The sequence below is a fragment of the Triturus cristatus genome, chromosome 6 (genome assembly GCF_964204655.1).
Source record: "Triturus cristatus chromosome 6, aTriCri1.1, whole genome shotgun sequence".
NCBI classification, from domain to species: Eukaryota; Metazoa; Chordata; class Amphibia; order Caudata; family Salamandridae; genus Triturus; species Triturus cristatus.
In genome coordinates, this window is record NC_140589.1 from 115,979,087 (window position 1) to 116,001,269 (window position 22,183).

The 22,183-nt window shown below is 49.8% G+C and overlaps 1 protein-coding gene across 1 annotated transcript in view; it reads left to right on the forward strand.

Annotated features, from left to right (window-relative positions):
• LOC146816481 (exportin-5-like) overlaps window positions 1-22,183 on the forward strand; it is a 1,583,592-nt gene that overhangs the window by 1,478,614 nt on the left and 82,795 nt on the right. Inside the window, 1 exon segment of the mRNA XM_085610325.1 lies at window positions 16,906-17,043. Within this exon segment, the coding sequence (XP_085466451.1) occupies window positions 16,906-17,043 (138 nt within the window).

The following is a 22,183-nucleotide window of genomic DNA, read 5'->3' on the forward strand; positions in this document are numbered from 1 at the left end:
TCTGAATCTTGAAGTGAGTGCCAAACAAGTATGGCCTCAACTTCTTCAGGGCCCAAACCACAGCAAAGGCCTCCCTCTCAATAGCTGACCAATTCTTCTCTCTGGGGGTCAGCCTCCTGCTAATAAAAGCTATGGGCTGGTCATGACCATCAAAATTCAGCTGAGATAGAACAGCTCCCACACCCAACTCCGAAGCGTCTGTTTGGACAATGAATGTTTTGGAGTAGTCTGGACTCTTTAGGATAGGCGCTGTGCACATGGCCTGCTTTAGGTCATCGAATGCCTTTTGACAGCTTGCTGTCCACTGAACTTTTTTTGGCATCTTTTTACTTGTCAGATCGTTTAGCGGGGTCACAATGGATCCATAATTTCTGACAAACTTCCGGTAATAACCAGTCAGGCCCAAGAAAGCTCGAACCTGAGTCTGGATGGTTGGAGGAGCCCAGTCCTGGATGGCCTGTATTTTGCTCTCCAATGGCTGAACCTGGCCTCCACCTACAAGGTGGCCCAGGTATACAACCTGTGTCTGCCCTATCTGGCACTTAGTGGCCTTGATAGTGAGGCCTGCCTTTTGCAGGGCCTCCAACACTTTCCTCAGGTGGACCAGGTGATCCTCCCAGGTGGAGCTAAAGACAGCGATATCGTCCAGATACGCCGCACAGAAGCCGTCCAACCCAGTGAGAACTCGATTCACCAGCCTTTGGAAGGTGGCAGGTGCATTTTTCAAACCAAAGGGTATTACCACGAACTGATAATGCCCACCCGGGGTAGAAAATGCTGTTTTGGGCTTGGCCTCCTCAGCTAACCTGATTTGCCAATACCCAGCTGTCAGGTCAAATGTACTTAAGTAGTTGGCCGAAGCTATAAGTTCATCTGCTCTTGGTATCGGGTGGGCGTCAGTCTTAGTGACTGCATTGAGGCCTCTGTAGTCCACGCAAAACCTCATCTCTTTCTTACCGCCCTGGGTGTGAGGTTTTGGCACGAGAACTACTGGACTAGCCCAGGGGCTCAATGACTCCCAGCTCCAACATTTTCTGCACCTCTGTCTTGATGCAGTCTCTGACATGATCAGGCTGTCGATAGATTTTACTCTTTACGGGCAGACTGTCCCCAGTGTCGACCTCATGGGTACACCAATTGGTCTGACTGGGTGTCAGAGAGAACATATGTCGAAAGGATTGAAGAACCTGTTTACAATCCTGTTGTTGATGTCCAGAGAGGCTGCCACAAAAGACAACACCATCTACTGACCCATCGTCAGGGTTCTGAGAGAGCAGGTCTGGGAGAGGGTCACTCTCCTCCTCCTGTCCCTCATCTGTGGCCATGAGCAAGCCCATGCCCTCCCTGTCGACATATGCCTTGAGCCTGTTTACGTGGAGCACCCGGTGGGGGCTCCGGGGAGTTCCCAGGTCTACCAAGTAGGTGACCTCTCCCTTTTGGTCAATGATTGTGTGGGGCCCAGACCATTTGTCTTGGAGTGCTGCTGGGGCCACTGGCTCCAGCACCCACACCTTCTGTCCAGGCTGATACACAGTCAGGACAGCCTTTTGGTCGTGCCAAGCTTTTTGTAATTCTTGGCTCGCCTCAAGGTTTTTAGATGCCTTTTCCATGTACTCAGCCATCCGCGAGCGGAGACCGAGCACATAGTCCACAATGTTTGATGCCGGCTTTTTTAGAGGTCTCTCCCATCCTTCCTTTACCAAACAAAGGGGTCCCCTTACAGGATGTCCGAACAGAAGTTCAAAAGGGCTGTAGCCAACCCCCTTCTGCGGGACCTCTCTGTAGGCGAACAAGAGGCAGGGTATCAGGACATCCCATCTCCGCCGAAGCTTTTCAGGTAGTCCATGAATCATCCCTTTTAGGGTCCTGTTGAATCTCTCAACAAGCCCATTGCATTGTGGGTGATAGGGTGTGGTGAATTTGTAGTTGACACCACACTCCTTCCACATAGCAGTCAGATATCCCAACATGAAGTTTGCACCTCTGTCAGAGACAACCTCCTTAGGGAAGCCCACTCTGGAGAACACTCCAACTAGGGCTCGTGCCACAACAGGTGCTGTAGTGGTCCTAAGGGGAATAGCTTCCGGATACCTGGTGGCGTGGTCCACCACCACCAGTATAAACTTGTGCCCTGATGCTGTCTGGGGTTCCATTGGTCCGACAATGTCGATCCCCACCCGTTCAAAGGGTACCCCCACCACCGGTAGTGGTATGAGGGGGGCCTTTGTCGTGCCACCTGACTTACCACTGGCTTGGCAAGTGACACAGGAGCGACAAAACTCCTTCGTATCTTCGGACATGTGGGGCCAGTGAAAGTGTGGAACAATTCTGTCCCAAGTCTTATTCTGGCCTAAGTGACCTGCAAGGGGAATCTCGTGGGCAAAGGTAAGAAGGAAACCTCTCAGAGACAAGGGAACGACCAGCCTCCTGGTCGCGCCAGGCTTGGGGTCTCTTGCCTCGGAGTACAGGAGTCCATCGTCCCAGTACACTTTGTGGGTGCCTGTGGCGTTCCCTGCAGCCTCAGCAGCAGCCTGCTGTCTGAGGGGTTCCAGTGAGGGGCAGTCTAACTGTGCCTTTCCCAGGTCTTCCCTAGAGGGTCCCCCTGAGCCCAGAAACTCAACCTGACCAGGTTCAAGCTCTTTTGGCTCAGTTTCCCTTAGTTCTTTAAGGTCAGCCTCCTCAGAGACTTGATCCACGACCTGGGGCAAGGGGGAAGGTGAGGCCTTACCCTTACTGCTCCTTTTCTTGGATGGTGTCTGGTCCGTTCTTCCAGGATCCAGCACCTGTTCAGTGGGGCATCTTTTGGCCTGTGACCTGGTCACAGCCAGGACATGTGCTGGCAAGCCTAACATTTCCATGTGAGTCCTCTGCTCCACTTCTGACCATTGTGACGTTTCCAAATCATTGCCCAACAGACATTCTACGGGGAGGTCTGAACTAACCACAACTTTCTTCGTGCCACTTACCCCTCCCCAGGAGAAATCAACAACTGCCATACTGTGATTGGTAGTGACATTGCTGGCATTGGTCACTAGGTAATCGGTACCTAGCATGATCTGTCCAGGGTCCACAAAGTTAGGCGTCACCATGGTGACACTGGCACAAGTGTCCCTGTAGGCCTGAGCCACTTTTCCATTGATCAAAGGCGTCTGCCTGTATTTGCCCAAAGTATTGGGACTGGCATCAGGGGACATATCCATATCCCCTGTACAGACAAGGACGGCCTGAGTGAGCGTGCCAACTAAGTCGTCACTCCCCTCAGTTCCCAAGGTTAACCCAACTAATGCCTTGGGAGGCGCACTAACACTGCTGACTGTACTAGGGGGTGCAGGTGCCTTAGGGGCTGCAGTGGCAGGAGTTTGCCCTCCTTTCTTGGTGCACTCACTAAACCAGTGAGTCTTACTTTTACAGTATTGGCACCACCTTTTTGACTGGCTTTCTGGAGTCTTCTTTTTCTGCTGTGAAGCCTGACCCCCACCCTCTTTGGTTTGTTGGGGGCCTGTCGAAGACTTCTGGTCATTTTGTTCGTTCTTGTTACTACCCTTTTGGTCTGCTTTCTTCTGACCACCCTGGTTCTGAGTCTGGTTCTGCTTGACCCATGTTCTGACCCATCTGTCTGCCTTCTTTCCCAATTCTTGGGGAGAGGTCAGCTCCGAGTCGACAAGGTGCTGATGCAACAATTGGTTCTGACAGTTGTTTAAAATCTGTTCTCTCATGATAAGATTGTACAATCCTGTGTAATCAGTAACCTTGCTACCCAGCAACCAACCTTCTAAAGCCTTAGTGGCACAATCGACAAAGTCAGTCCAATCCTGAGACTGAATTTTCTGGGTGTCCCTGAACAGCACCCGGTACTGCTCGGTGGTTAAGCCGAACCCATCAATCAGTGTATTCTTCAGGACTTGGTAGTTGTTAGCATCCTCAGCTCTCGTAGTGAGGAGCTTGTCTCGTCCTTTACCTTCAAAGGAGAGCCACAGTATAGCTGCCCACTGACTTGGGGGGACGCACTGGACAGTGCAAGCCCTCTCCAAGGCAGTTATCCACTTGTGGATGTCATCCCCTTGCTTAAAGGGGGGCACTATTTTACTCAGGTGTCTAGTATCTATACCCCTGTTTTTCTCTCTAATGAGAATGCTGCCACCAGTGGGATCTAACCCACTCAATTTCTGCTCTCGTGCCAAGGCAAGTCTTTCTTTGGCGAGGGCAAGTTCTTCCCGCTCGATCCTCAGATTGACTTCCCTCATCTTCGCTTCGTGCTCCCTTCTCTGAGGGGACGTCATTCCTCTTTGAGAAGATGCCTGAGAAACATGTGTTCGACCAGATCTGTTAGAGCCTCTCGAGAGAGACCTAGCTCGTCCGTTCCCAAGGTTACGCCTGCTTGAGCGTGGGCCCGGGGCTCCCCCAGTTCCATTCTCATGCCTGCTTAAGTTGGTCCTTGTGAGCCTACTGACTACTACGGGACCTCCGTCTGCCTCGTCTCCTGCTAACTCTTCTTCCTCTTCCTCCTCACCATGGAGGTCGAGGTCAGGGTCACCAAGGGTTCCCTCTAAGGGAGGCATGTTCCCATCAGCATTAGGGGGGCCTGTGTTAGAGGACCTCCTAGCATCGTAAGTCTCTAAGAGACCTATCAGAAATGTGATGGTAGGGTTAGAACCCTGGTTTAGCTTCCTGGAGGCACACAGCTGTCTCATCTCCGTGAAGCTAAGAGCTGCATATCGTGACAATACCTGTGGAGGGTCAATGACCACTAAGGGTGTCTCTGCAGACTCTCCGTGGACCGACATGCTTTCTAGTGAGGTGTAAGTGATGCACCTACCTACACTATGTGTTTACCTACTGATCCCTTGCTAAGAGTTGTAGTCAGGGTGTGCTAAGCCCTGTTACACTACAACAGCTGGTTCAGTAGAACTCAGAGTATTCTAAGTTAAGTTATATGTACCTGGGTACTTATGTGATCTTTCAACTTGATGTTCTTAGGATACGTGTGTGGTAAAACAACAGCAAGCTCAAATCCCAACCGCTGCTCACCAATGTGAGAAGTTGGCCTGATATGTAGTGCTCACTATTCTAGTGATCACTGTGTATCATTCCAAACGACCCTTATTGATGATTGGTTGTAAGTCAACCTTATAGACCAGCTATCCTAGTAGCGTGGACAAGAGCAGTCTTCAGGCTAAACTCTAGAGGGCGTGTTAAGCCAGCTGTTTACCATCACATATACCCCTTGAACGCCAAGTGAAAGGACACCACACAAGTTGTTATGAAAATAAAGGATATTTATTTATAACAAGACTACCCTGGCTCTTTATGAGTCAGGGAGCTAAGCACACTACAAAACTCTTAGGAAAATACTTCTGGTTGCACAATTTACACAAATGCCCGAAGGGCACGAAACCATTTACACTGCAAGTGGAATGGGAGAGGTTAGAAAGTTACTGATTCCGGAGGAATCCGATCAGGGGGACTAAACGAAAAAGGAACTGGACATTTGTAGAGTGAACCTACGAGGGAGCACCGAGATGCTCGAGTTACCTAGCCCAGAGGCTGCGACTGCGTGGGGTTCAGCAAGATGTCGGGAGTCCTCGTTGTAGTCTCAGGAGCCTGAAAGAAGAAGTTGCTGGCAGGCGACCAGTGTCGATGTTCAGCGAGATCCAAGCCTGGATCGGTGATGAAGGAAACCTGAAAGCAGAGGGGACTCAGTTCTCAACCGCTAGCCAGCGATCGTGTGGGTACCAGGAAGGTACCGGATGAAGTCACCTCGCCCAGGTGAGTGGATGACGTCGGACTCGGCTGTTCCTCGGACCAGGAGGCGCGGCGGCGACCAGGATGGAGGGCGAGCTGTCCCACGAAGGTGTCTGCTGTCGATGATGCTGGGCCCAGGAGTGGGGCAGCAGGTCTTGGCAGTGGCAAACCCACGCGGAGGAGTCAAGATGGCGTCGGGAGTGGACCAGGAGGGTCCGAGGTACTCCTCTGTTGAAGGGGAGCAAGAGCCAGTCTGGAGCAACCAGACCAGTGATGAAAGTCTGTCGTGGTGCGTCGTGAAGAGGGCCACAAGCCGGTCGGCGAGTGGTCGGACAACGCGGTGAGCAGCAAGGAGCAGAAGGGCCCCCACGCAGATCTCGTGGATGCTGGGGAGGCAGACTTCGGGGTTGGAGCCGCTCAGGGTTAGGGCTTCTCAAACCCTAGGTGCACTCACTCGAGGGTCCCTCGGTGGGCCTGCTAGATAAGCGTCGTGCAGGTTCTGAAGATGGCCGGTCCCGCAGGTCTCGTCACACCTACGAATCTCAGCTGGGCTGACGATGTAGGTAGAGGTCAGAGATGGCAGGGAACCCGGGTCTCGTCGAGCTGGGCAGTCTTGATCCGTGGGAGAGACGTACAGCAAACCGCAAGCGCTTAGGTGGTGCCTGCTGGTGCAGGGTGGCTACTCCTTAGCCACAAGGGAGAGTCTTCAGAAATAGTCAAGAGTTCCTTTCGTGGAAAGTAGTTCAAGATTCAGAATTATCCAATTTGGGAAGGGGACTCGCTCCTACCTTTATTCTAGGAAAAGGGGCTGGCCCGTGACTAGGTCCTACCTATGGGTGGGGCCAGGAGGGGGGTGGTTACACCCCTATCCTTTGTCCGGCTTCGCCCAGCTCAGGGGCAGGGTTGCCCCCGAAACTGGTTTGAGCCGGGCTATGCACAGTGAGCACCGGGGTGCCACTTGCAATCACCTTCCTTTCAGCCCTGCCTACCTGGGATACACAAACCCTGTCTGGGATGGTGCTAACACCGCCCTCGACAGGAAACCCTTTGTCCAAGCTCCCCTCGCTGGAAGGTCTCCCAGCAGCAGGAGGTCAGACTTGTGTCTGGTGGCAGCATCCATTTTGTGATGCTGAGGCTTGAGTTAACTTTAACCGGGGTTCAAGGTTACTTCCATGTCATGCCCCTCTAAAAGGGGGGAATGCTAACCCCGTCGCCAGAATTGGCGAGGGGTTCGTATTCCAATTCGTATGACACCTTACTCGACATGTGTGAGTGATGCGATACCAGAGTTAGCAAGTAACCGCGAGGATTATAATGCATTTTAAGGTAGTTGGCACGCGTCACCATGGAACGGCTATTAGGACTTGGTACCGCAAGCCGTCGACGGGCTCAGCTCGCGCCAGAGCACCATCCTACATGATTCCCCGCACTCTGCCTTCAGGATTGATAAGGCCTGCCATAGGAGTGACTGATAGGAATCCATGTGTCCATTTTAGGGTTAGGTATAGGAATACTACACCTACAGCAACGGGTGATTACACCACCTTGCCCCAGCTGTCGTGCAGCCAGTTGTGTCAGATTTGGGCGGCCATCCAGGGGTGGCATAATACATGCTGCAGCCCCTTGTAGGCCCTGGGTACACCGATGCCCTGGATACCTGTGGTATGCTGATACAGGGACTGATAAGGCGGCCCAGTTCCAATTAGTGGATGCACCTAATGTACATGTGTGTTAATTTCGAGAGAGAACAGCTAGGCTGTGGGTCTGATTGGCAGGCCCACAGCCAGGGAAAGTCGTAAACCAATGAAGCAAAAAGCAAAAAATCTGGGTGATCATAGGATTGCAGACCCTACTCTCCTACATTCTCCATTCCCTGGATGTTCGGAGGGTGTTGAAATTTTATCTGGATAAGACCAAGGATATTCGTAGGTCTGACCAATTGTTTGTTAATTATGGATCAGTCAGGACTGGTCTTGCGACCTCTAAGCAGTCCATTTCCCGGTGGATTGTGTCCTGCATACAAATGTGTTATCAAAAGGCTAATAAGACCTTAGGGGGTAAACCAAAGGCTCATTCCACCAGGGGCAAAGCTGCCACGCCGGCTTTGCTGCGTAATGTTCCTATTGCGGAAATCTGCAAGGCGGCCACTTGGAAGTCGGTCCATACTTTTGCTGCGCATTACTGTCTGGACTCGGATGCCAGGGCAGATGCTCAGGTTGGGCAGGCTTCGCTGCGAAATTTGTTCGCACAGTAGTGGTTTTGTCTTGTTTGTTCTCCACCGCTGTTGTTGTCTGGGGATGGGCTTGCCATTCTATTCACTAGATTATGACTATACACAGAGATCCCCTACTACAGAAGGAGTAGTTTCTTTTCTGTAACTCCAGTTCTGTAGTAGGGTTATCTCTGTTATAGTCATAAGCGCCCGCCCTCCTCCCCGGTGGAGAGATAATTATTCATATGAAGAATGCTACAGGTCTGGCGTGCTACGACTTCAAAAAGAACTGAAAGTAAAAGGGACCTGCTGGGCATTCTGGGATACTGGGGAAAGTTCTGGAAATCTGGAAAGTTTTCTTAAAGGCACAGTATCCTGTTCTAAGCCACATAATGGCAGCCTATGGGGCTTGTCTGTCCACTCCTTCCTCTCTATCATTCCAGAGGCTTTTGCTGGTAGAGGCAGGGTTTTGTCCTATGTGGAGAAAAGCTGGACAGGCAGTGCTGTTTGTGGATGTTGGTGGAATTCTAGTTGAAGTTCTGGTCAGTGTAGCCTGTGGGTATAGGCTGCATTATCTGTCTTTAAATTAAATTCTCTCTTAAAGGTGTATGCAGGTCTGCATGATTTGTCACCTTTAGAGATTATTTTTTATTGCTCCGGGGTCCACGCACATGGGCGGGACTATTCACTAGATTATGACTATAACAGAGATACCCCTACTACAGAACTGGAGTTACAGAAAAGAAACTACTCCTTCTGTAAAGGCAAGCTCTGGATAGCCCCTTATTCCCAAAAAGCAAAGACAATGTATTCCTGCTACTTTCTGGTTCTGTAAAAAGGGACCAAAACAAGAATCCAGGCCCGGTCTCCACTTTAAACTAGCAGATAAATGGGTACAAAGAGCGAAATTCCAGATGTCATCCATTCATCAAATCTAACCCCAGCTGCATCAAGGTGACTTGCTGTGCGCTATAGACCGTAAGGGTGCTTAAATTCATGTTCCAGTCATGGGGCAATATTGAAATGTAATGATGTTCCTTTTGGGGAAAGATCATTACCAGTGCAAAGTCCTTCCAATTGTCTTAAAATAATCTCCAATATTGTTTTCCAAAGTGCATGGAAATTGTTGGCCCACACTTGAGAAGAGCCGGAATAATCATCTCTACATACTCCGGCACTTTGGTGATCAAAGCCTCAATTCTTTGAGAGATTCTGTTGCATTTTCAGTTGATAGCAACCATCCTAAACTGGAGAGATTGATGATGGATTGGGAAGCTAATATGGATCATCTTCAAGTCCAAGGGTCTAAAAAAGAAATGTCATGCCACACCAGTCTACTGAAGTTTAGAGTAGTATATAGGGTTCTCAAGTAATTTTTTCAGCAATAAAGATGAACTTGTGTAGATGAATGACATAAACATGAAAAATCTGAAAAAAGCAAAGAGGAATAAAATCCTGACAGTACCCTCTTGAAGGTCAAGTTACCTGGAAGTAGGTCATGGTCAGACACCTTCAGATCAGATTGGTGTGCCTTTCAGAACTGCAGAGTTTGATTTATTTATCAGAATCTTTCAGGAGAATTGTGAGGGGGTTATAAAGGGCAAAGTATTGTATGATGTCTTAGATGTATGGGTGTAACTGTTTCTCTTTGAATGTGACATGTCAAACCACATTCTGAGGGCCACAGGCAAAAAGGAGCTACTGGCCCAACCTGTGGTAGTTGAGGCCATTTAAAGATGATGATGTCCTGGAGCTCAAACTACTATGGATCATGAGCAACAGGGCCTATTATTTTATTTTATTTTTATTTATTTACGGATTTGTACAGCGCATAGCTGCCCCAGCGACGGGGCGTCCCAGCGCTACCCAGGTGTAAGTGACTAGAGAGGGTCCAGAAAAGGAATGAGAGTTACGCCGGGAAAAGCCAGGTCTTTATGGCTTTACGGAACGCCAGGTGGTTCTGGAGTCCTCTAATGGAAGAGGGAAGAGAGTTCCAGAGTTTGGCTACCAAAACCTTAAAAAAGCGACCACCAGCTCTGGCTCTTTGAACTCGGAGGATACAAGCCAGCCCTTGGTCAGTTGAACGCAGGAGTCGACTCGGAACATACAGCACTAGCATGTTGGCTAGAGCCGGAGGTGCCTGTTGGGACATGATTTTATTACACTTTCAGCACTCGACTCTCAGGAATAGTGTGGTCCTAGCGGTCCAAGACTTTGTCAGGGAAGGAGCTGGATACAGGGGGTGAACACAGGCCTACAACTCAAGCAATAAATTATTGTCCAGCCAAATGCTCACTTTTATTATAAAAGAAGTGTGTTATTTTACCACTATCAACACAAAGGGATATAAAACATTCAATAACCATTACACAGACCCCACCCCTCCCTCCACCTCCACCAGAGCGGTCAGGGATCCGGTGTTTCTTAGACAGTTCCCTGTATCCCACTCCCTCCTTGCTCTAGTGATAATGGTTACTTCCCATTCACTGTAGGCAACATCCAGGTAAGTCCCACTAGTAGTCTGAGTCTTAAGAGTTCACTCTGACTCTGTATTAAAGTCAAAAGAGTTCCAGCGCCGAAGTCTATCTAGCAAGCAAGTTCACCCAGGCCAACTGACCTGAAATCAGGATTTTTCACACCTGCAGGAACAGAGCGACTAGATTCCCTGAGTGTACCCATCCCAGGGTACTGGAGCGGCTGTTTCAGGTCAGTTCACTGCACAAGACTCAGGCGGGCTGTGCTTGGTAGTCCTCGAGTTCCTCACATGTGGTCGTGCAACGCAGCCTTCAGGCAGGGTAAGTCTATGATCCAACGCATGGTGGGGGGAAGTAGTGCGAAGGCCTTGATGCTGAGCCCTTCTCTGGGTGTTAGTGCGCGTGGGTCCCCACAGCTGCCTCACTCCACCGGCGATCATCCTGACCTAGTCACACTTCTTGCTTTTTCTCTGTGACACCCTTTGGCATATAGGGTCACATGTTCTCTGACCCGATGGACAAAGCAGATCCCTTCACGGTCCATCTTGGCATACAGGATTACCAGCTCACCTCCGCACAAGGGCTACAGCCCACTCCGCATGGCAATCTGTCCACACCTGCCCCTCCTGGCATATGGGGTTACCAGAAAATAAGACGCGTCCTAAACAACCAGGGACCAGAACCTACCATCGACATGGTAAGAATGCAAGAACAGACCATACCTGTCAGGCCAGGCACATCACACCGGATGCCACTCGGAGGTGATGAGTTAAAATTTGACACCAACTGGCACTGCCCTATAACAACTCACACAGAAAAGAAATGAAGGAGTCTATCCACGGTCAGACTGAGTACGGGGGAGAATAAGAGAGTGGTATAGCAATCAGGGTTTAAGGTTTTGCTCCACTCCGACTATCCCAAAAACGAAGTAGAGAAGAGTCAGCCTAATAGTCTAACAGATATTGACCATCGAAAGGCATTTCCACCAAGGCAGACCGAACAGCCACAGAAAAGCCATAGGAGAGTAGCCAGGCACGCCGGCGAAGAGCTACTGAAAAGGCCACAGTCCGTCCAACAGAATCTGTGGTATTCATGCCAAAACGAATCGGTAATGTAGCCACCTGATGGCCACCTTGGATCAGCTGAGTCAGAGTGTCCTGAGAATCATCAGGGATGGAGGGCATAAGGCGCAAGACCGAATCTCACAACACATGAGATAAACGGCCCAAAACACAAGCTATATTAAGGGACCGTAAAGAGGAAGGGGTAGCAGAAAAGAGTTAGCGACCAAAAGCATCCAGACCTTTAGACCCCGTGTCCGGAGAGACGTTAGGCATGGTACCAATGCTGGGGGAAGCCGTAGCAGCCTGAACCACAAAGCTGTGTGGAGCAGGCTGACAGGAAAGGTAGAGCAGGTCTCCAGGGGCAAGATGGTGCCTGCGAGCTATAGTCTGGTCCACGGAGGCCCTTGAAATGGGTTTAATCCAGGTGCCCAACAGAATATCAACCAGGGCTGGCCCTGCTGAATTACCCCAAGTAGGGGTATCAATGGCCACTTCCACAGAACAAAGTTGCAGCCCAGAACTAAATCAACTCTCCTCAAAAGCTAAGCTAGCGTCTGAAGCGAGGAGGAGAAAACAGGCCAGAGCATGGGGAAAAATCAAGGCCACTAGCGTCACCAACGGCAGAAGCCTAATGAAACTCTTTAGGCGGCTGTCATGTGATTACCCACACCCCCAAAATACCAGTGTGCGAAGGAGAAAGTAGAAGGGGAACCCTCCAAAGGCAGAGGAAGCTAGCCCTAACAGGACTGCTCCACTGACGCTGATCTCAACCGGCGTTGAGAGGGTGACACCTCCGTGTCGGGGGAGAGACAATGTAGGGGCAATTGGTTCCATCAACGCCGAAGTCGACAGATCGAAGACAGGTATCACAGGTGGGAACCCTGAAGGGCTGTGCACCGGAGCTGAGATGGAGTTGATCATGGGTTCTGAGGGCCCCGCTGGCACCGTATTCCTGCCGGTTTGGTGTCAGTCAAGGCCTCACTGACCTCCCTTGAGGCCGAGAAGCACACCAGAGGGAGGCTTAGAACTAAAAATGGTGTGAAGGGTAATATAGTAGTCGCTCATCTGAGCCATAGTCACCTGGGCAATGTGAAAACCCAAAAGGCGTGGGACAGACGGACGCCCTGACTCATAAATCGGAGGAAAAGGAGGAGAGTCAGGAACACCACGCGACACCTCACGTATGCTGTAAATTTGGACAAGGCTGTGGCGCTGGCTGCCTACGGTGTCACTTACCAGGAGACATCGAGGACGAAGGACTTCAGGAGCTGACCCTCGAGCGTCCTTGGAGAAAGAAGAGGACCGCGACCAACAAGGGGCTGTCGACCATAGCACCACTAACAGGGTAATGTGGCGCTCCTGCAATGCCGATGATTTAAGCTGTTTACACAAGCCGCACTGTTCGGAGTCAGGGTGCGCGTCTAGGTGACATCGTTACGGAGTTGTTCGACACCCTCTAGTGGCGCACAGAGGTACTGCTGTAGAAAACTTTCTGGACCCTGTCTGGCGCCTGGGGATAATTCAAAGGTAAGGAATCAGTGACTAGACGTCTCTATCAGATACACAAATCACTGTGGCTGACATTCAGGTGTGAACTCTTGTCACTCCCATATCCTATGCTGTGGGGCTATCAGCTTTGGAGTCTCTCCTACTGGGTCAGACTCCTTTCAAGAGGAAGAGAGGGTAAAGGTGTAGGCACTTCAAAAGGGAGCAGACCCCAACATAAACTTTCAAGACACAGACGCTGAATATTGTTTGGTCTCGAAATGGACTATAAGAAAGGGAGCTTCAAACCCAAAAAATTGTCAACTGTCAAGCAGCCACTCGGGCTGCACAAGGAGGAGAAGCTCTGGAAGACTTCTGCCTGTGACCAGGACTAGACGCCAGGGCCTGCTAGTCTCCCAGCTGGGTGATGTGACAGCACCCAGGGAATTCAAGACACCTGCCCTGGAGCTCCAGCGCCTGCATGCTTGCCAAGACCAGTGTACCCTTTGAGGAGGAGGACAGCATTGGAGGGAGAGGGGTCCAGTCAGGGATTCTTCTTGCAACCACCCCCCACCCCGCCTGTTTGTTGTGTGTTTGTCCACACTAGCCAGGAGGTTCTTTCCTTCCACTCTATCTAGTACCCTTCTTTCCTAGCAAACACAAGGAAAGGGTCATGGTTGTTGACCTTGGGTGCATTGTCTGGTCCTGACCCAAGAGTTCTCCCTTCTTTCTATCTTCAGGCGTTAGCACTTCTTGTGCTACTTCTCGCTATATACGGACAAGACTGTCTCCTGCCCGTTTTCTTTTTTCTCTTGAGTTCCTTGCGACCATGCCTTGTATGTGCCTTGGCATGGGTGCCTACTAGGCCACCCTACCTCTTCTGTGCCTTTGCATAGTCTGTATTTCCTCTGCTTCTGCCATGCACAAAGCTTTGGTTGTTTTCACTTTTTGGTTAGAGATGTTTCCATGACACCTCCAATACCAACCCTGTTTCTTTACTGGCCTGGCTGTTCTTCAGATGTGCCTCCTACCCTTTTTGGGGGGTTTTCATCTTCCGTTCTTCTTGGACATGGGTTCCGTAATCATCCACTCTGGGTTGGCTCGTACCGTAGTTTGTGATCCCTTGGGGTACTATCCGTGGAGTTTCCTCTACTTCTTGTGAATGTGGTTGGGATTCTAGTCTCCTTGGAGGTTAATTTCCCTTGTACTAATAAGCATATCAAGTAGGATCTTGGGTGACGTCAGGATCATCCTTCACATAGTTCCCTGGCTTGTTAGCTGGGCACAGGTTGCCCCGTACACACAAGGATTTTCTTTTGTTTCTGGCCTTGTTTATTTTTATATATATATCTACGCATAGATATATATATTCATTCCTACCTATTTATATATGTTTTATACCTTCTTTTCTTTGGATTCTCCGTTGCATGGTCCCAGAGGGCTTCCTTCTCTCTCAAATTGTTTCCTCTACCTCATGTGGTTTATGGCTATGATTGTTTTTATTCCTCGCAATGCTTTTCTAAGCTATTGGTTGGTGCTCTCTGCATTGCCTAATGCTATGGCTAGGAGCTTTGGTCCAGTTGTTTTAGTTATTGTCCTTAGCCTTCCGCCTCAGTCACTTGGGCCGGTTGACCTTCCGGGGGGGGGCATAGTAGTGCTATGTTTATACGGAGTGTTCTTCCTACTCGTCTTATTCTTCTGCCATTGTGTTTTTCCCATGATTTTGCACAGCTGCGAATTCGGTTCTGTACGGGCTTTCCCCAAGTTTTCTGGAAGGGTGTTTTCTTCCTCACCCTCCCTCTCTGGCGAGCAGTCTCTCTCTCTCTCTCTCTCCCTTTCTTATGCAGACCGGATAGTGTAGCTGGGGACATTTTTTTGGGAATCGGTTCGCAGATCCTACTCCAGGATGGTATTGCTTGGGTATCTCATTCAAAGGTAAGGAATCTGCGGCTATACATCTCTATCAGATGAATAAGTTACTTACCTTCGGTAACGCCTTATCTGTAGGAGTTCTAGCCGCAGATTCCTTACCGACCCACTTATCCTCCCCATTCTGCGAACTGATTCACCTTTTCATACAGATATCTTTTATGCACCCTCGTGCCTTTCGTTGGTAAAAAGCGTCTTTCAAAAAGAGGATTCTTTTTGGGCACACTGTTTCCATTGTAGTTTTTATACGTGACTCTGCGTTTTAGCACGGAAAGTAGTTTCAGAAGAAACTGACGTCAGCAGAGGGTTTATATGGACTCTGACGACATCATATCTGGTGGACGACGACGTTACGGAGTTGCTCGATGCCCTCTACCGACGCATAGAGGTACTGCTGTAGAAAAAGTTCTGTATCCTGTCTGGCGCCTGAGGATAATTTAAAGGTGAGACATCTTGTGCTAGAGCTAGTCTCTCCCGGATAAGACGTTACCGAAAGTATGTAACTTATTCATCAAAAGGTTACCCAGAACCCAAGCCCTACTCTTTGATTCCCTCATCCATCCCATTTCCTTCCTGAGATGTGTCCAAGCCCCTTCATTGTGACCCCTCTCTTAATCAAAGAGCACCCATTGAAGTGTACCATGGGAGCCTGGCTCTTCCTTCTCAAGTGTGTCCCACCCAGCTTACAGGAGTGCAGTAATACACATCGGTCTGAGGGGGGGGGGATTGCTCTACCTCCTCTCCTCATGTTTCACCATGCGGCTCTTGGTCTCCCAAAATGGAAAGCAGTCTGCCATGTAGTGTACCATTCACAGGCACACATACACCCAACACATACATTTAATATACGCACACTACACAGCACTGTATCCTTCATGTATTGTACCACTCACCGACACAAATACACCCAGCAGGTACATTTTACATGCACATTCTGCACAGCACTACATCAGCCATATATTGTACCACTCACAAGTACACATACACTGAGAACATGAAATCAACATGCACGCACTGCACATACTTCCTTATTCCTGTATTGTACCCTTCCCAGACACACATACACCCACCACAGGTACACCACTGATGCGCTGCACACCATACCGGTGTCGGCCAAGGGGTGAGTTAAGCACACAGCAGTGGAACTTTAAATGAGTGAGCCTGTAGGCCTCACTCCAGCAGCACAGGTTAAAAAGGACCTGTTCACTTAACTCCTGATAGAGGCAGTATCGTTTCACCACTATGAGGGTACTGGTGTGGGTGACCCTCCTGGTCCAGAAAGATCTCATCGTTGAGACAGGCCTATGTCATGGCACACTTTCATGATCCATGTTTGCCTACGACAACAAAAATCAGCATTAGAGATCCAGACATCAGTACAGTTTGGGCACTCGGGGCAGGGGTGCACTTATATTACCATGCAGAGGACTTTTCCGTTCCAGCAGTTAGTCTTTTGGTCTACCCCCTCTTTTTAACTGGTATGAAAGTGATTCAGATGAGTCATCTCTGGGAAGTTGTATCCATTTGAAAAGACAAACCACTTAACCTTTGGAAACTTCTATTGATGGATTTGCATCTTCCCACAGATACCTTATCACCCACTCTCCTCTCCCTGGCTGAATCCGATGATTTTTTTTTGTTCCCTCTCAAACTTGTTTGAAGCTCCTGAAGAACGTCTACATTTGTGTGGATAAACAGATGCCATATATTGAAATACTGACCTTAGCAATGAATGAGTCTCTTAAATCTGCTACTGAATTGAAGCAGCAACACTAGTGTCAGTGATGGGTTCTGCTAAACAAAAACGAAATCTGCATAGATTCTTGCGCCAGAGAATGGAATGAACAAATATTCATCAGACCGAACAGTGCCAAAGTCAAGTAACTTGTTCTTATGGGACTGCACTGTGTAATAAATATGGCATATTGTTTGTGATGGGTACTAGAATGACCTGAACAGTTTGGCATGGTCTCAGTCATGTTAATTATTCTTGTTACAGGTGATATCTGAACCACTTGTTCCAGATGCTGTGACATATTTCTTCACCATGGTACTGAACGGGTTACGAGAACACACAAATGATGCTATGTACATTGATGCACTTGTTCAGCTTGGATTCCAGATCTACGAATCTCTGGTAAGTTCTCTGTGTTTCTGGAAGACAGAGTGAGACCATACAGTCAATATGTGGTAAGTAACTTAAATGCCTTTTACATAACGTGTTTTTGTTTTTGAAGGCCATGGTTGGTTAGGGATTTATTTAAAAATTGTGTTTTATACTACATTAACATCCCAACTTTAGCCACTGAAAATTGATTGCTTAACAGGTGAGCGGATTGAATCTAGTATTACTGGTGCTTGATCCCTTGGCAGTGACGCTTTTTTTTTTAATATGTGGTTGGCTAGAAGATGATATCTGTGCCTCACTTTCTGTCACCATTTAGCCCAAAAACCCTCCAGATTCTTTGAAAACTTTCCCAGATGGACCCTTCCTAACGAGGGTGATGTTAGTCTACGGATCCACTGAGTGCAAAGCTGTAGGAAACTGGCTCTATATATACTACACCAAAATGAGATAGAGTCCAGGTGACCCCAGAGGTAGGTAGAGTTTAAAGTTAGATAGAACCTTACTCTCTATTTGTGGTAGTGTGGTTGAGCAGTAAGGCAGTATTAGAGGTCAGTGTTAAGCATTTGATGTATACACTCAGTCAGCAAATGAATTCACCCACTGAAGGACTGAACTCTAGACCAATTGTTTTTGTATTATAATATTCTTGTAGTTATTTTATTTCTAGAACCAAGCACGCCTGGTGCAGGTAAGTAATGCATACTTTACAGTAGTAATGCAATTGAAATACAGGTTGAATGATACAGTTTGGATTGCAATTGTATATGCACTTGATTTGATTTACAGGGGATGCAGAGAAATGCAATACTTAGTAAATGCAGCACATAAGCAGGTAAGTTACTTTTGGATTACTTTTCTTTCTCAGTGCTGTATGCCAGGATGCAGCACTGTGACATTTCCTGTAAACAGGTGAGTAAAAGCGTTTTGGTTAAATCGTAGAATTTTAAGGAATTTCTTTAGATTTCAAAACTCCCCACAGAACTTTTTTCACAGAAAACAGTCCATGTTATCCTATGGAGGAAAATCGTGTTTACAGGTAAGTTACTTTCGTGTTACTTTTTTTACTCAGAGTAGTAGACATGGATACCGGTAAGTAAAATCGTTTTTCTTCGATTATGCAATTATAACGAATTTCTTTAGTTTGATAACTCGACACTTGGAAACTTTTTCACAGAAAACTATCAATGTTATCCTATGGAAGGAAATTGTGTTCACAGGTAAATTACTTTAGGATTACTCTTCTTACTCAGTGCTGTATGCCTGGATGCAGCACTAGGACTTTTCCTGTAAACAGGTGAGTAAAAGCGTTTTTGTTAATCGGAACAATTGTAAAGAATTTCTTTAGATTTCAAAACTCAACACTTAGAAAATTTGCGGCTGCCCGCGGCCCCCACAGGGGGCCACCCTGAAAGGGCGGCCCTTAAGTGCCATTTGGGCACAAACACCACCCCTCCTAGTGGTTGGACTCAGGGAAGGAGTCCTCTTGCCTTTTGCGCGCTAGGTGCGTCACTTCTGGCGCGCCGAGGTAGCGGAGGGTATTTATGCTTCCCCCGGCCTTCCTGGCGTCCTCTGTTGCGCCAGCTGCGCTGTCTCGACTGTTGTCTCGCATCGTGGGCCCATTTTCTTCACCTCGCAGGGCGGCTTGGTCAGGGTTACTCAGCGGAATGAGAGGTTAGTGCTATTACAAGAGGGCCACGGCCTAGGGGTTGCAGAGCCATGCTCCCCTGAACCTCCTTCTCCCACTCACTAATGATTTCGAGTCGGGAGGGTTCTCTGGCCTGGCCGGGCGTAATGTGGGCTGGGTACCGTGTGGGGAGCTTGGTCGGGCGGTCAGTTTAACGATCCCATTTGTGGACATGCAATTTGGAGATGTCTTGGGCTGTGTGAGCGTGTGCGGGGGTCATGGGCCTGGCTTTTGCCAGTGCGCTATACTCAAGGCCACCACTGGGGGTGGCGTTCTCCTGGGGCTCCGTCTGCTGGGGGCACTTCGCCCGATTGTGCTCTCTCCCCACCTCCCGCCGAAACGTGGCCTGCTGGGCGCCACAAACCAAAAGGCGTTATGACGAGGGCTTTACGGTGAACCCGGGCCCTTTGGTGGGCACTTTCGAATACGCCCCCACCGCTCCCCGTTGGGGGTCGTGTGTGTGACCAGCAGGGCGCACCACCGATTCGCACGGAGTGGGCCGTTTGCAGCCCTGATGTTTTTGATGGCACACGATTTTGCTTTGCGGAGGCCCGGGGACAAGTTAGAGGCCCAAAGTGCAAATCAGGGACGCAGTAATTGGAGGAACTGGCGTTTTGGGGGCTCACAAGTGGGTGGAGACGCTACTAAAAGCGAAGCCCCTGGGTGTGAGCTCCACAATTGCATTGCACACGTTTTTTTCGATTTCTCGTAACCTGTAAATGTGTATGACTGTTCTTGTGTATTACAGGGTTTTTGCGCAAGTGGACAGGGCACCGTGACGCCGCAGTAGTACAGATCATTCAGGGTAAGCGCATGATCCAATATGCCGGCCACTGCTCACCGGGTCCGCGGGTGCCCAGTTGGGGGCCTATATGGTCCATGGACCATTCATTCGTTGCCAGGTTGGCGCAGTGGGCTGCACGCAGGAATTGAATGCGGGGGTTTGCACAAACGCAGTTTGTCTGGATGGGATTTCCCGGAATGAGATTGAGCAGCCTCATGAACAGACTGGAGCAGAGACTGGCTCGGGGGGAGCTCTCCCCAACATCTCGGTGATCCATTTAGGGGGCAACAACCTTATTCCCATGGGGAGGGGGGCATTATTACAAGTCACGAAGTCTGACTTGGGGTAAATCAGCAAATGCATGGGGCAATATGAGCTCTGGTGGTCTGAGATCATCCCGCGCAGAGAATTCTCACGGGGCTAGGTCCAGCGAGGCGGTGGAACATTCCCGCAAGAAGGTTAATGGCTGTATGCGTAAGGTCACAGACCAGAGGGGTCTGGGTCTCATCAGACACAAGCTGATCCAGGCTAATGTCGAAGGATATTTTGATAAAGATGGGGTCCACTTGTCTCCAGTGGGGATGGGTCTGTTTCTCCTGGACTTGCAGGAGGCCTTGGAAATGGCAGGTTGCAGGTGAGAATATAGCTGTGTTGGTGGGGTGGGCTCTGGCGGCGACGGGGGCTGCCTCCAGAGCTGTGGCGGAGTTACAGGCCGATCTGGAAGCAGAGGGGTACAGAAGGGTACCTCTGCATGAGCACAATAGGGGTGCCAGAGCCAAATCCCAGGAGCCTCCGGGCAGGTTCCTGGAAAACCGCGTCGGCGCCCCGTTAGTCCTTCGGGCGGTTTGGGGCCTGACCCACAGGGGGTTTGCCTTGCTACGCTCTGCCCTGAAAGGGGAGTGAGTAATAAGGGACTAATGTGTCACGTGATCCGGGAAGAGGATCACCCAAAATGTGTAGCACTGATTGGGTTTCCCACAGTGCTGGCTCATCAGGCGGGCAGGGCAGCATAGGTTGGTTACAGCTGCCTGCCCTTGGATCCCCCGTACAATACCCACCTTATTGCATACTTTTGTAAGGAATAAATCTGCAGCAATATTTTCCCATAACAAAAGTTGTGTTGTGTATTTATTTATTCGTGCATGCTCAGACTGTGGGTGGGGATGTTGCCAATAATGGCACTATTTCACAGAAAAACAGTCCATATTATCCTATGGAGGAAAATAAGGTTGTCAGTTTTGAGGTAAGGAATCGGTCTTTGGAGTTGAGGTTCTGGCGTTAGATCAAGAGGTCCCCCAGGGTCAGTGATGCACTCTTGTTACACCCTCAGCGTCACTAGGGCTGCCGGGTGCAGAGTGTTGAGGCCCAATGTTATCTAATAGGGGATAGGGGGCCTCCGATTGGTGTCTGCTGATGAGCAGGCCACTTGCCTGTGGTAGCAAAGCTCCTGGACTTTAGCTCAGGGCAAATGGGGAAACAAGGCCGCTCAAAAGGTGCACCCTCAGCGGCGCTGGGGCGGCCGGATACAGAGTGCTGTTTTGGCTCGGGTGCCCTGTTGTTTTCAACGGGGATTTTCGGTTTTGGTTTTTAGCTGCAGGCTCGGTCCATGAAGACTTCCAGGAGAAACAAACAGCTGGGCAGGTAAGTTGGAGGGTTCGGTGACGTAGGTGCACCTCGGATTCTATTCTCCGGGGCACAGGCTGCTGGATGCAGGGGTGTCTTTTGAGCTCGGATTTCACCTTACCAGGCCACTCACGGTCTCCGTGCAGAGGCTGCAGGTGACGTCAGGGTGTCCTGGAGGAGTCAACCCACAGTGGACTCGGACTCTGGAGCGCTGGGGGACCTCGCTGGGGCCGGTGGGCCACCCTAACTCGGGCCATAGGTGACTAGTGCAGTGTTAGTTGCAGGCGTCGGGTTTCTTTATCCTCAGCAGGCTCAGAGTCTGTTTTCGAACAGAGCTGCTGTTCACAGGGGATCCGGACTTTGTTAAAGGCAGTCAGTCCTCCCAGGGGTTCTGGAGGTCGCTAGCTAAAGGGCAAAATGATTCGCTGTGTCTCCTGAAACTGCAGAGGGGACGGTAGGGCTGGGGCAAAGTCCGTTGTTCTCTGCAATCTCCTCTGCTGGGCGTCTTCTTTCGTCCTTCTTCTTCTTAGGTTGCAGCAATCTGCTTTCCTGGTTCAGGGCTGCCCTGTAAATACTGTATTTAGGGGGCGTTTAGGGGTCTCGGGCCAGTAGCCACTGGGCTACTGACCTTAGGGTGACTACACCCTTGGTGTGCTCACCCCATGTGGGGGGGTGAGCACAATCCCTAACTCTGATTGGGAGTGCCTGCCATCTGAAAGATGGCCGGCACTGGAGAGTGGGTTTCACCTCGCCTCCCCTCCCCCCCTGAGGGGTGAAGTTGGCAGAGGTGGGCACACCTCCTGGGCTGCTCTAAGTTTTCCCGCCAAAAAGGAGGGGAGACAGGAAGGGGCCTGCTCCTGATAGCAGGAGAGGCTAGGGGTCTCATTACAAAGGCTGCCAGGCCTTTGAAGTTGCCCTGCCACAGATGGCTCTTCCTGGCCTGGGGGAGGTGTGAACACCTCCGCTCAGGAAAGGCTTTGTTTCTGGTATCAGGGAGCATAGGCTCCCACCCTAGGGGTCCAGAAACATATCTCGTGGTGGCAGGCTGGTGTGTACCA